The 12,155-nt window shown below is 43.3% G+C and overlaps 2 protein-coding genes across 8 annotated transcripts in view; both read left to right on the top strand.

Moving 5' to 3' along the window:
* The window catches only part of TCP11L2 (t-complex 11 like 2), a 47,219-nt gene extending 43,450 nt beyond the window's left edge, over window positions 1–3,769 (top strand). For 4 of the 7 annotated variants that reach the window (XM_006092735.3, XM_023757246.1, XM_023757247.1 and 1 more), the window contains one exon: window positions 1,366–1,610. In XM_006092735.3, the coding sequence (XP_006092797.1) occupies window positions 1,366–1,610 (245 nt within the window). Of the gene's footprint in view, window positions 1–1,365 lie in introns of all 7 variants that reach the window. The other 3 variants (XM_006092736.3, XM_023757249.1, XM_014459161.2) reach the window with 1 other exon arrangement.
* A 7,579-nt stretch (window positions 3,770–11,348) lies between these two features.
* The window catches only part of POLR3B (RNA polymerase III subunit B), a 103,187-nt gene continuing 102,380 nt past the window's right edge, over window positions 11,349–12,155 (top strand). The window contains 1 exon segment of the mRNA XM_006092734.3: window positions 11,349–11,545. Within this exon segment, the coding sequence (XP_006092796.1) occupies window positions 11,474–11,545 (72 nt within the window). The 5' untranslated portion in view covers window positions 11,349–11,473.

Raw genomic sequence — 12,155 nt, 5'->3', positions numbered from 1 at the left:
TGACATGGACATGGGATATTGGGAATTTTGAGTTCTAGGACAGATCTGGCTAGAATGTGTGACTTTTGGGAGAAGCATTTGGAGATACGAATTTCATTAATGCCATAGTTGTCTGCATTTGATGGAGTTTATTCTCCTTAGTTCACCTTCTTTCTGAGATTTCTGTTTCCAAGGCCAGAGAAAGGGCTGGGAGCAGCATGAGACATAGCAGGTCTGGTCTGTCCAGTGCAATTTTTCCAATACTTATACAGCCCGATTTATTCATGCATTTGCTTGCTTTTGTGAAATAGTCTCAAATGTGGATCGTTGAAGCAGTGGGGTGCAAAGGGCGAAGAAGATGGCAAATTGGAGTGCCAGTTGGGGTGGCACTTCTTCAGTGCCTTCAGATTGTTGGCCATATGTTGGGTGAACATGTGATTTTTTTGTCGAAACCAGGACACTTTTGAGAGTGCTCTTTTTAATTATGCCAAGACAACAGGTGTAAACTTCAACTGTCCTGGGAAAACCTGGATGTGTGGTAATTTGCCATGTGGTAATTTGGGCCCCTAAGTTAACCAGATCTCTAGATTTTTTCAAGAGGAACCAGAAATTTAGATTTCTATTTGAATTCCCCTGACCTTTAGTGGTTTATTTTTTAAAAGCACTATGTGGACCAAACTGGCAGTGCCAGTTTACAAAGTCTGTTTTAGTGTACATAACTAAAATGATAAGCATTAAATATTGAGTTTTTGTAAAAGATTCCCTGCCTTACCCCCAAAGTGCTCTGCATTTTAATCAGTTAGCTATTGCCCCATAACAAGTCACCCTCAGACTCCATAACTTAAACAAAAAAATATTTAGTATTGCTCACCAGTCTTTGGGTCAACAGGGTAGTTCTTTTGGTCTTGCTGGACCCACACATGCATATATGGTCAGCTGTGGCTTGGAAAGGTAGCCCTGCTGATGTTGGCTGGGCTCTCTCAAGTGTTTGAGAGTTAGTTGGCTCCAGGTTGATCTAGGACGGCCTCAGATAGAAGAGCTGCAGTCTTTCGTCAGGCCCAGGCTTGTTCACATGGTAGGTAGAGAAAGCAGATGCGAACCTGGCCTCTTCAGGCCTCTGCATGGAACTAACATACCAGCACTTACGCTGTGCTCTGTATTAGCCAAAGGAAGTCATAAGGCCAGCCACAATTCAAGACCGAGGGAAACAGACTCCAACCTGTAATGGGAAGAGCTGCAAAGCTACCTTGTAAAGGGCATGGATATAGGCAGGGTAAAGAATTGGGAATAATGTTATAACCCACCTACCATAATTACTATTCTCATGTTTTAAAAATTACGTGCTTTAGTAATGGGACAGATAAAGATAATCTTCTTTTCTCACAGATAAACGAATCCAGCTATACTTGAAGAGCCTACTTGGTCTTCCAAGCCCTCAAAAATGCCTGCCTCCCATGCCCGGAGGTCTTGCTGTCATTCAGCAGGAGCTGGAAGTGCTAGGCTGTCAATATGCTAACATCGTGAATCTCAACAAACAAGTGTATGGACCATTTTATGCAAATATACTTCGAAAGCTGCTCTTTGGTGAGGAAGCCACAGGGAAGACAGATGCTTCATCTTCTGCTAACTAAAGAGGAACTGACGTTGGACAAGAGATTGGAAATCCATACTTCAGTATGGAGTCTGTTTCCATCAGAGGCATTACAGATGCGGCACATTCTCAGTCCTGTTGGTGGTGCAGTGTTAGCCCGAACCTGTGTAACCCAGTAACGTTAGGATTGCAGGAGACACGCACATCATATACACTCTACTCGTGCATCATTTTCAAGTTCAAAAGAGATGTTTCTCATGATCAGAAAGCAATTTGTAATTAATTATATTACCCACATAATACTTGTGTTTTCTTAAACATTTATATCTGGCTGATTCATTCAACCCTTAAGGAGTTGTATTGCCTCACTTGTCGCTATCAAACCTAATGATTTTTAATATTGGTACAACTTAAAGGGTTGAAAGGTGTGATAATAACCAAGGGGATTGATGTTCTGAATACATGATGTAAGCATAATTGTATTTGAAATGTACAATGAAAAAAAATAAATCAAAAAAGACATGTACAAGGAAATTTTATTAATGTGTAATAGAAACTTACATAGTAAGTCCTAAAATTCCTCAAATGTGCCAGTTCACATTTTATAATACCAACTGTCAGTATTTGTGTAGAATTTAAATTTATTAAATATATTTTAAAGCTATATGCAAATTTTAGATAAAACCTCCATTGTTCACTTAGTGAAATTAGAAGCCAATCCCTTCTAAGAATTTATTCTGGAGGTTGGTTTGTTCTTGCAATTTATCCTGCTCTCTGAGAGAAATGATTTTTGCACAAATCTCTTAGTGAATGTCTTTGCATTTCTCAGGCCATTGGTAAGGTTTGTATAAGATTTTAATATTTTTACATAAGGCAGGAATGGTTTGATTTGGTTTACCTGTAAGAAGAAGGGAAGTTTAACAATAAAAAGCGATGCCAGGAGATTCCCATTCTCATGAAGGAGAAGTAGCTGAACTTTGGATTTTTTAACCACATCGCTCCCTAGCAAATGCCTTGTGTGCTGATTAGATACATACCCTGCTATGACCTAGGTGCTCTTCTAAGCATCGTTATCATTTGACATTCTTGAGCATGAAACCATTTGGCCAAGTCGGCACTGGTTGTCATTAGAGAAAGCTGCTTGTCCTGGAAGTGCATACTTTTTTGAAGTGTTCAGGGAAACATTTCAGTTTGGGCGGACTCAGGCGAGAAAAGTGCTTTATTTGCTAAAATACATTTTTGGTTTTTTTTCCCCCTAAGGACTCAGTAGCTTGCTGGGGAAGAGCGGGTATGACGTTGAAAGTTTTTTCTTCCTCACCCCTTTTGCCTCACCACGGCCTCCACCAGGATGGTGCTGCTCCTTTATTTGACAAAGTTCTAGGAAATGATTGTGTGAATAAATTATCTCCAATCTTCACATTTTGGAGGGATCTGCCAAAATCTGAGGAAATTTTGAAAGTCAGTTTTTTCTCTCACAATGACCAATACAGAAATCAGCCAGGCTGTCCATTTCGGCCGGGGTTTGTAAGTGGAAACCTGCCGAAGAGCACGTCACTGGTCTCACCACGCCCTCTTCCTGTACTTCCATTCTGCCCGCGCTTTTCTATGCTTAGAAACCATACGGTGCTGAAGATTTCGTTTTCATTTTCTCTTAAATTGAAGTCGTTTCAACTGTGTTCACTTTGGGGCATGGGCAGCAGCGGAGGTCTAATATAGCAACGGAATGTATTGTGTGATTTTTGTTGTTGTTATTGCTGAGGTGAACTGTATACTTATCAGAAAGACCAGGTGCACTTTTTAATTATCGGGTTGGAATCCAGCTGGTGTTCTTATATACTTGATTATACTGCGATTGCCAGCAGGAAAACAATGTGCAAACATTTTTTAAAAATGTATTTTAAATGAAGGGCATTCTGCTTTTTTTTGCTTTTTTTTTTTTTAAGTGGCAAAGTAAATCTCAATGTCTCAAGTCTGGATTTAGGCAACTACATTTATTAGGATTTTTGTATCATATCTCTTAGCATGTTGTTTATTTGGTTTTTTACCTAAATGTTTACTTCTGCTTTTAAGGTTTTCTTACCATGGTCTTGTTTTGTAATGTCAATTTTATTAAACACCATACATACATTTTCATTCTTCTGCTAAGACATGTATTGTGTGCACTGTTAAATTTTAAACATTAAACATTATTTCAACATAGCTAGTGTCTGTTTGTCTTCTAAACCAACTTTGGGGAGCTCAGGGCTAGAACACTGTACAGTCTTTTTTGTATTTGTTCTAGAGATCCTTCTGCTGATCCTCGGACCCTTACAGACACCAGATCATATTCAGTCAGTCAGTCAGTCAACAAACACCTATGAGCATTTTCTATGCGCCAAGAAGTATCCGAGGTGTAGTGATAGATGACTAGACAGACACTGTCCTCAAGGAGTTTATTACTGCCCAGCCGGTGTGGGTCAGTGGTTGAGCATCGACCCATTAACCAGGAGGTCATGGTTCGATTCCCAGTCCGGGCACATGCTGGGCTCTCTCCCCAGCAGGGGGCGTGCAGGAGGCAGTGATTCTCCTCATCGTCGTTTCTATCTGTCCCTCTCCCTCTTTGAAATCTTTAAAATATTTTAAAAGTTAAAAAAGCTTATTACTAGGAAGGATGAAATTGTGAATAATTACAATAAAGTGTAACAAAAGCTATGAAACAGCTACACACAGTGCTAGCAGGAAAATCATCAAACTGTATTTCCTGGAGGTCATTCTTGAGCTAGAACATGAGAGAGAGCAGGAACTTGCCATGGAGCCAAGCATGAGAAAAGCGCAACAGGCACGTGCACAGTGAATACAATGGTGTGGAGATGGGGCGAGCCCAGGGGCCGGCGTACGGAAGAAGAGTGAAACCAGAAAGGCAAACAGGTTCTGGGGTGTCGTACTAAAACGTGTGGGTTTTGTCCTAAGATAAAGAATCACTGAATCTTTTGAACCAGGAGAAGGTTACCAACAAATGACTGTTTTGGAGAGACTGCCTTGGCAAAGAACACTTGCTGCTGGTGCTGGGATAGTCCTGGGGTGTGTGCATATGCATCCATGCACTTACACATGAGCACAGAGTACAGGCAGGAGAAGCAGACGCTGGCTCGCCGAGGAGAAGGGGTTTACTGGATAGTAAACCTCACAGAATCTACTTGACCTGGGGAATCAGGTTTGGGAAATGGGTAAGAACCAAGGCAATGCAAGCGGCAGGACGTCAGCCAGACTGGATTCGGTGTGTGGCTTCGGAGATTGCATTCTCAACTGTCCTTCCTTCTTGCTTAAGATTTAGCATCCCAGATATCAATATTCAGTTGGAAGGATCTAAGTCAAGTGCCCAGACTCTGATTTGCAGGGGATGGAATGAGGGAATAGCTGATCCTTAGACGCCCGTGGTCCCGACAAAGTCACCCAACTAGGGATTTCTCCTAAATTGGAAGGGGATCGTGAGGAGCAGAAAGAGGAAAACAAATCCATTACAATGTACAGTCATAAGGTCTTTAAAATTTGAAAGTAGGAAATGTGTGAGACCGCCTAGTCCAGCATTGCCTCTGAGAATGACACCAAACGTTGATTCAAGGAAGGGCATAATTACAAGAGGTCAACCTTTATTGCTGAACAAAGGCTCCCAAGTCATGGTGGCCTCAGCATAGCCTTATTTCTCCAGTTATAGTTCAAAGCAGGGGGTATGTTGCTTGGGGGTTGGGGATAATCATTCAGCCAAAGATCCACTTCCATCCACCTTGTGACTCAGCTGAACCCTACATCTTCAGAGTCTTCTCCCTTCACTCAGTAGATGGGGAAAGAAAAAAACTGCCCACTTCCACGCATGGTCCATTCCAGAACCCAATCCCATGGCCTCATCTAACTGCAAGGGAGGCAGGACCATGTGCCCAGGAGAAAGAGGCTGACATGAATACTGGCAAGCACCCAGCTTCCTTGAAGATGAACCTTCTTTTCATGAAAATAAGTTTAAAATTGTGTGTCTGTTCTGATCTTCCAGTAGCTCCCCAGAGCACTGTGTTGGGATGATTTTGAAGCCAGCCCCAGGACAAGCAGTAGAGAATTCTGGGTCCGATTGGTAAAGTATCCACGGGCATGGGGAACGCCACCTCTTGTGCAACATGTTTTTATTTCTCATTTGACCCCCTTTTTGAAACTGGAGTTAAGCCTGTCCTACCTCTGAGGATGTTAAGATGCAGAATTTTCCACTCCTTTAGTAAAAGTAGCATGGGACTGTGAGTCACAAGATCTGAGGTGGAATTCACTTTCGCTAGTTAACAGCTATGTGAACTCCAGCCAGTCTTTTAACTCCCTGAACCTCCCAGATGGAGGCTGCCTACCTTACACCTGCCTAACCTACTGCCTGCCTACCTCACAGAGATATGGTGAGAATCAAACGAGATAATGTACTTGCAACTGTCTGCAAATCCTAAAGCACAATGCAGCCAGAATGCATTATAATAACTGTAATTTATCAGTCCTAAATCTCTTTCAAGCTTCACGAGGTTTTAGTCTAGTGAGATGCGATGATTAAGTACTTACGTACACAAGAACAAAAATTGTCGTATCTCATCAGAACCATGGCTCATTAAGCTCAATATTGTCATTGGCAGAGAAACTCAAGGGTATGTGGGAGGCTGCGGTGATTGTCCTTGATGTCAACTTCAAAGGATAAGTGACAAAACCCAACATGTTCTGACTTCCTTTCATGAATCAAACGTGACTTTATTCTCCATGATTTAATCGAACCTTTGAGAAGTAGCTTTGTATTATCCACCTGTTCCCTCTTGTTCTCTGTTTTTGAAGTGAAGCTTTATCTTTTCATTTCTGAGCTTACTATGTTAGCCTCTTTCAGGTTTCAAAGGAAGGGACCTAGGGATTGGGTGGGAGGCTTTAGAAAAAGAAAGGAAACCCAGGAATCTGTCCTAACAGCTGCACTGGCAGACTTGGTGGAGAACCTGAATATAACTTTTCCCCTTCAGAATAGAATAAAATAATAACAGCCACCAAGCACTTACCATATGGCAAGGACTACCCTAAGCACTTGATATAAATGGTCTTATATATCTGCATAATAGGCAGGCTCTCTCATTTTTCCATTTGTGCAAAATGAGACTCAGAGAGGCTGAGGCAGTCATCCAAGGTCACAGAGCCGTTAAGTATATTTGAACTCAAAGAGTTGACCCCTGGAATGCATGCTCTTAACTATTTGCTACATTGGTTTCCTTAGGTCACCAAAGGAAGATTTCTTTTCTTTTTTTGCTGTTGTTAATCCTCACACATGAATATTTTTCCATTGATATTTAGAGAGAGTGGGAGGGAGAGAGACAGAGAGAAATATCAATGTGAGAGGGGCCCATCGATTGGTTGCCTCTAGCACACTCCCTGACCAGGGCCGCGGATCGAGCCTGCAACCCAGGTATGTGCCCTTGACCAGAATCGAACCCAGGACCCTTCAGTCTGTGGGCCAATGCTCTATCCACTGAGCCAAACCAGCTAGGGCAGAAAATTTACTTCTTATTGTCGTGTTGCTACCAAATGCTGACTTGATAGTTACTTCTCTGCTTCTGCTTTCTGTTGCTGCCCTCTCTTTTATTTTTGTTTTTTAATATATTTTATTGATTTTTTACAGAGAGGAAGGGAGAGGGATAGAGAGTTAGAAACATTGATGAGAGAGAAACATCGATCAGCTGCCTCCTGCACACCTCCTACTGGGGATGTGCCCGCAACCAAGGTACATGCCCTTGGCCGGAATCGAACCTGGGACCCCTCAGTCCACAGGCCGAGGCTCTATCCACTCAGCCAAACCGGTCAGGGCTGCTCTCTCTTTTGGTTCATCTTCATGAAAAAGTCCCAGGAGAGAGAATGTGATTGGGTCTACCTGCCACTATTCAGTATGGACAGCCCCTGTCCCACTGCCCCTCAATGGGTAGGGGACCTCATGACAAACAACCTCAGCTCCCTTACGGGACTGTCTTTGGCAGATTCCTGGCCCTAATGCTTTGGGCAGGATGACAACGTCACAGGAGGCAAAGCAAGGCTTTTGGAGCAAGGCCTGTGGGTATGGCCGGCAGCTGGACCACCCAGTCTTACTCAAAATGCAGAATGTTCTCTGCTTGCAGTAGAGACTTAACGATCGATTGATCGATCGATTGTATTCCTCCTCACCTTGCTGCCTGTGAAAAGACCGACTTCAAGGACCGCCCCCCCACTCGCCCTCCGCCTCCTCCACCGGCCCTTGCCTTTCACACTGAAGAGCCCTTATCCGTTATCCAACATTGTTCTGGTCTTCTCTAGTTCTATTATGAATTTATTCGGCTAGAAATCAAGTCCATACAGATTTTCCCAGCCTGAATGCACAAAGCTTTTGAAGAGAGGATAATTTTTTTCTTTTGTTTCTAGTCTCTGCCTGTTGCAGCCTCTCAGAAGGTCTAACTTTAACGTGGCATAAAAGCCACTAATGGTTCAGTCCCAAAGGATTTTTTCTAGCGTCATCCATAAACACGGCCCTTGGCAGCTCTACGGGAGAACCACACTCCATCACCAGGATGCGGCATTCCGTCATCAAAAGCCCCCGTGCCATTGCTCAGGCTGCTTTTCTCTGCTTGAAACGTCTCCCACCACCTCCTCTCAGTGAGGTATTGTGATAGCATGGCTAAAAGCACAGGCTCTGACATCAGATAATTATAAATCCCTACTCTGCTTGGCAAATTTCTTAACCCCTATGAGCGTTAGTGTCCTCACCTGTCAAGTGGGGATCATCCTACTTATCCCCCAGGCGTCCATCATTAAGTCAGAGCGTGCACGCAGGGTGGGGTTCCAATGTCTGGCCAAGAGTAAACACTCAGGAAACGGACGCTCTCTCCAATGTCTCAGGGCCCAGCCTGGACACCTCTGTTTTCCCCTTTCCTTTATTTTCTTTTAACCAATGTTGCTGCTCTTCCCCCTGATGTCATTGGTCACTTTCTCACCTGGCTACCCAAACACTTGACACATAAGGGATGGAGTATTCCAAGATATCAACCATTTTCCCTTGGCATTTCCCTTTCCCGAATTGCTCAGCCCTCTATTCAAACCACCACTCATTTTGTACCAATACCTCAGGAAATGGATGTGGCAGCAGAAGACACAGAAGTCAGGAGACTGTTCCTGGCTTTTTGGTTTCTGATTTTTCCGTTTTTTTTTTCCCTTAGGAAATCAGAAAGAAGTCATGGATTTCCTCTGGGGGTGCCAATGCCAATACCTCGGGACCCAGCCAGATGTCATAAAGCAGTGGTTCTCAACCTTCCTAATGCCGCGACCCTTTAATACAGTTCCTCATGTTGTGGTGACCCCAACCATACAATTATTTTCATTGCTACTTCATAACTGTAATTTTGCTACTGTTATGAATCCTAATGTAAATATCTGATATGCAGGATGTATTTTCATTGTTACAAATTGAACATAAAGCATAGTGATTAATCACAAAAACAATATGTAATTATATATGTGTTTTCCGACGGTCTTAGGCGACCCCTGTGAAAGGGTCGTTCGACCCCCAAAGGGGTCGCGACCCACAGGTTGAGAACCACTGTCATAAAGGCTTATGGTAGCTGTGGTCTAAGGGCTAACGCTGCTCAGTGTCAGCCAACTATTGCCATGAAGGACTCTGGGACCATGTCCACCACAGCCTCCTCTTTTCAAGAGAAAAAAAAATTAGGATTTAAAAAAATGTGAAATTTAGTATTGAATTTTTAAATCATTCACTGCATGTTTTTCTTTTAAATTACTGTTTCCACACAGATTTCTTAAGCAACACACAGTGGGTTAGAACACGGGAATACAAAGACAGACAAGACGGCCCCTGTTCCAGAAGCCCCCTGCCTGAAGGAGAGCTAGACGTGAACAGAGGATATGGTATTGATACGTCTTACATTAGAGAGTGATTCTCAAAGTGTGATCACCTGGGGAACTGATTAGAAATGCCTATCTGTAGGCCAGAGACCAAACCTACCAAGTCAGAAAGCCGAGGTTGTTTTAACAAGCTCCCCAGGTGAGGCGGGCTAATGGTGGAAGCCAAGGGAAAGCCAACACATCTGAGCCAACCTTGACATCTCTGCTACTAAGAAAATCACTTTACAGTCCCTTCCAGACTAGATTCCACATAGGTTGCTCTCTGCGAATTCACAAGGATGACAGAAAACTGCATCTGTCTCTAAGTGAAATGTAAGATCCTCAAGAGCAGAAGCTGATTCTTTCAGATGTCAATCGGCCCCATACTTAGAAGATACAGGCATTAAAATTTACTTGAAGTCGCTAATTCAGAAATTAGCCTGGTGTAAGGCCTATACATTCATGAGAAAATAGCAAATGCATATTTAACAAATTTTTGTAATTTACTGTAGTAAAACATACATAAAACTTACCATGTTAAGTGTACAGTTCAGTGACTGGAAGTATATTCACATGGTGGTGCAACCATCGCCATCGCCCATCTCCAGAACTTTTGCATCTTCCTAAAAGGGAACTCCTCACACATTAAACAACTGTTGGTATGTTTGGCTTTTTTTTCCCAGTGGGATATTTTTTTCCTATTGATTTGCATGAGTTCATTTTTTTTTGATCTTCACCCAAGGATATGTTTTTATTGATTTTAGAGAGGAAAGAGGGAGAGGGTGAGGGAAAGGGAGAGAGGAAGGGAGGGGGAGAGAGAGGGAGAGGAAGAGAGAGACAGAGAGAATATCGATGTGAGAGAGAAACCTCATCAGCTGCCTTCCCTAAGAGCGGGGTGTGCATGGAATGATGCTCCAACCAACTGGGACACTTGGCCAGAGCATGAGTTCATTTTAAATTAGGGAAACCAAGCCTTTGTCTTTTATCAACTTGTGTTTGTTTAAAAAAAAACACACAACTCTTATTCATGGTGATTTTTAAAAATCTGTTCAGAAAACTTAAAGTTTTTAATGAAATCATGAAACTACGATTAGAATTATATTGCCAAATCTATGAATATTTTCCCTTTATAATTTCTGACTGTGTTGCCACCCTCGAAGGCCCGCATCACCACAATGTTATGAATATATTCACTTGCATTTTCTTCTCATGTTTTGTTAACATTTAAACATTTCATCTATATAGGATTTACTTTTTTTTCTAAATGGCTAATCAACTGTTCCAACATCATTTATTAGATAACTCATTTTCCCCCTACTGATTTAAAATGTTACCTTTTCATACTCAAGTTCCCTATGTGCTGATATTTATTCCTGGACCTTATATCCAGACCTTTTACAATTTAACAGTCTTAATTACCGTTCTGTTGTACTCTACTCTTAAGTGAGTTAATACCTCCTCATTTTATCGTCATTTTAATAGTTGTTTAATATTCTATCACATGCACGCATTATATTTTTTTAACCAATCCCCTCCCCTACTACTAGGCATTTGGTAAATTCCCTATTTTTCCATAATATACAACGTGTCGTTGTGGATTAAATTACGTAAGTTCCCTGCCTCGGTGGCTCACGTTTCGCAAATTATCCGTTTGCCCCTTTCTCTGAATTATTTTTAAAATTACAACCAATATGCTCTATTGGTCTCAATTACTGGATAACTAACTGACAATGAACCAGTCCTGTGGGGTTTAGGATTACCCGGCGAGACCTCCGAGCGACACTAGGGGGCGCAGTTTCCCAGCTTCGCCTCAGCCACATCCGGGTGCCACCTCAGGTTCAGGCTGGGAGCGGGCGGAACCTTTCTGTCGCGCCTTCCATCAACCTGCGCGGCGGGGACGGTTTAGGCCACGCGCACCGCTCCCTACGGGTGCAGCAGCTTGCTTCAGCCGGCGGAGTCTGGCGTGTGGGGCTCCTGTTGGCTTCTTCCTTCGCCGTGAGCAGCATGGACGTGCTTGCGGAAGAATTTGGAAACCTGACCCCGGAGCAGCTAGCTGCGCCAATACCGACTGTAGAGGTAAAGGCCGGGCACGCGCGGAACGGAAGGGGCCGGGAGGCGTCCCCAGGAGGCGGTACCCTGAGAGCACTGGAGGGTCGGAGCGGGTCGTAGCTTCTGCGGATGCTCGGCACTTCGCGCATGCTCACTCCTCTGCACAGGGGGTCGTGCTCGCTCTCGCGTTCAGCTCCCGCGCTGGGCCCTTTCCAGCGCTCGTGTGTGGAGGGAAGATTGGTCCTGGCGCCCACCTGTGGGGGACATACTCCATCTTCGCGGGCTTACAGAGGACACTGAGGCCCAGGGAGTATAGGCCCCTTTCGTGAGGTCCCACAGCTGCCTGTGGTGGTTAAACCAAATCGTCTCCATGCCAGTACAAGGAATCTTGCCCTTTCAACCTGGAATTCAAAGTCGGACTGCAGGAGTATTTTAAACGCCCCGAAAATTCACCCCGAATTTCGCCTGGGTGTTTCTTGGGAAGTAGCCCCGTAGCTTTCGTTATATGATCAGAAATGAAGGTTAACTGCCTTGGAGTGGCAGCTGCCACATGAAGTTCAGCTGTTGACATCATTTTATTTTCTAGAAAGGCACTATATATATATATATATATATATATATATATATATATATATAT

This window comes from Myotis lucifugus, unplaced genomic scaffold, assembly GCF_000147115.1.
Source record: "Myotis lucifugus unplaced genomic scaffold, Myoluc2.0 scaffold_103, whole genome shotgun sequence".
NCBI classification, from domain to species: Eukaryota; Metazoa; Chordata; class Mammalia; order Chiroptera; family Vespertilionidae; genus Myotis; species Myotis lucifugus.
This window is presented reverse-complemented; position numbering and strand designations above follow the sequence as displayed.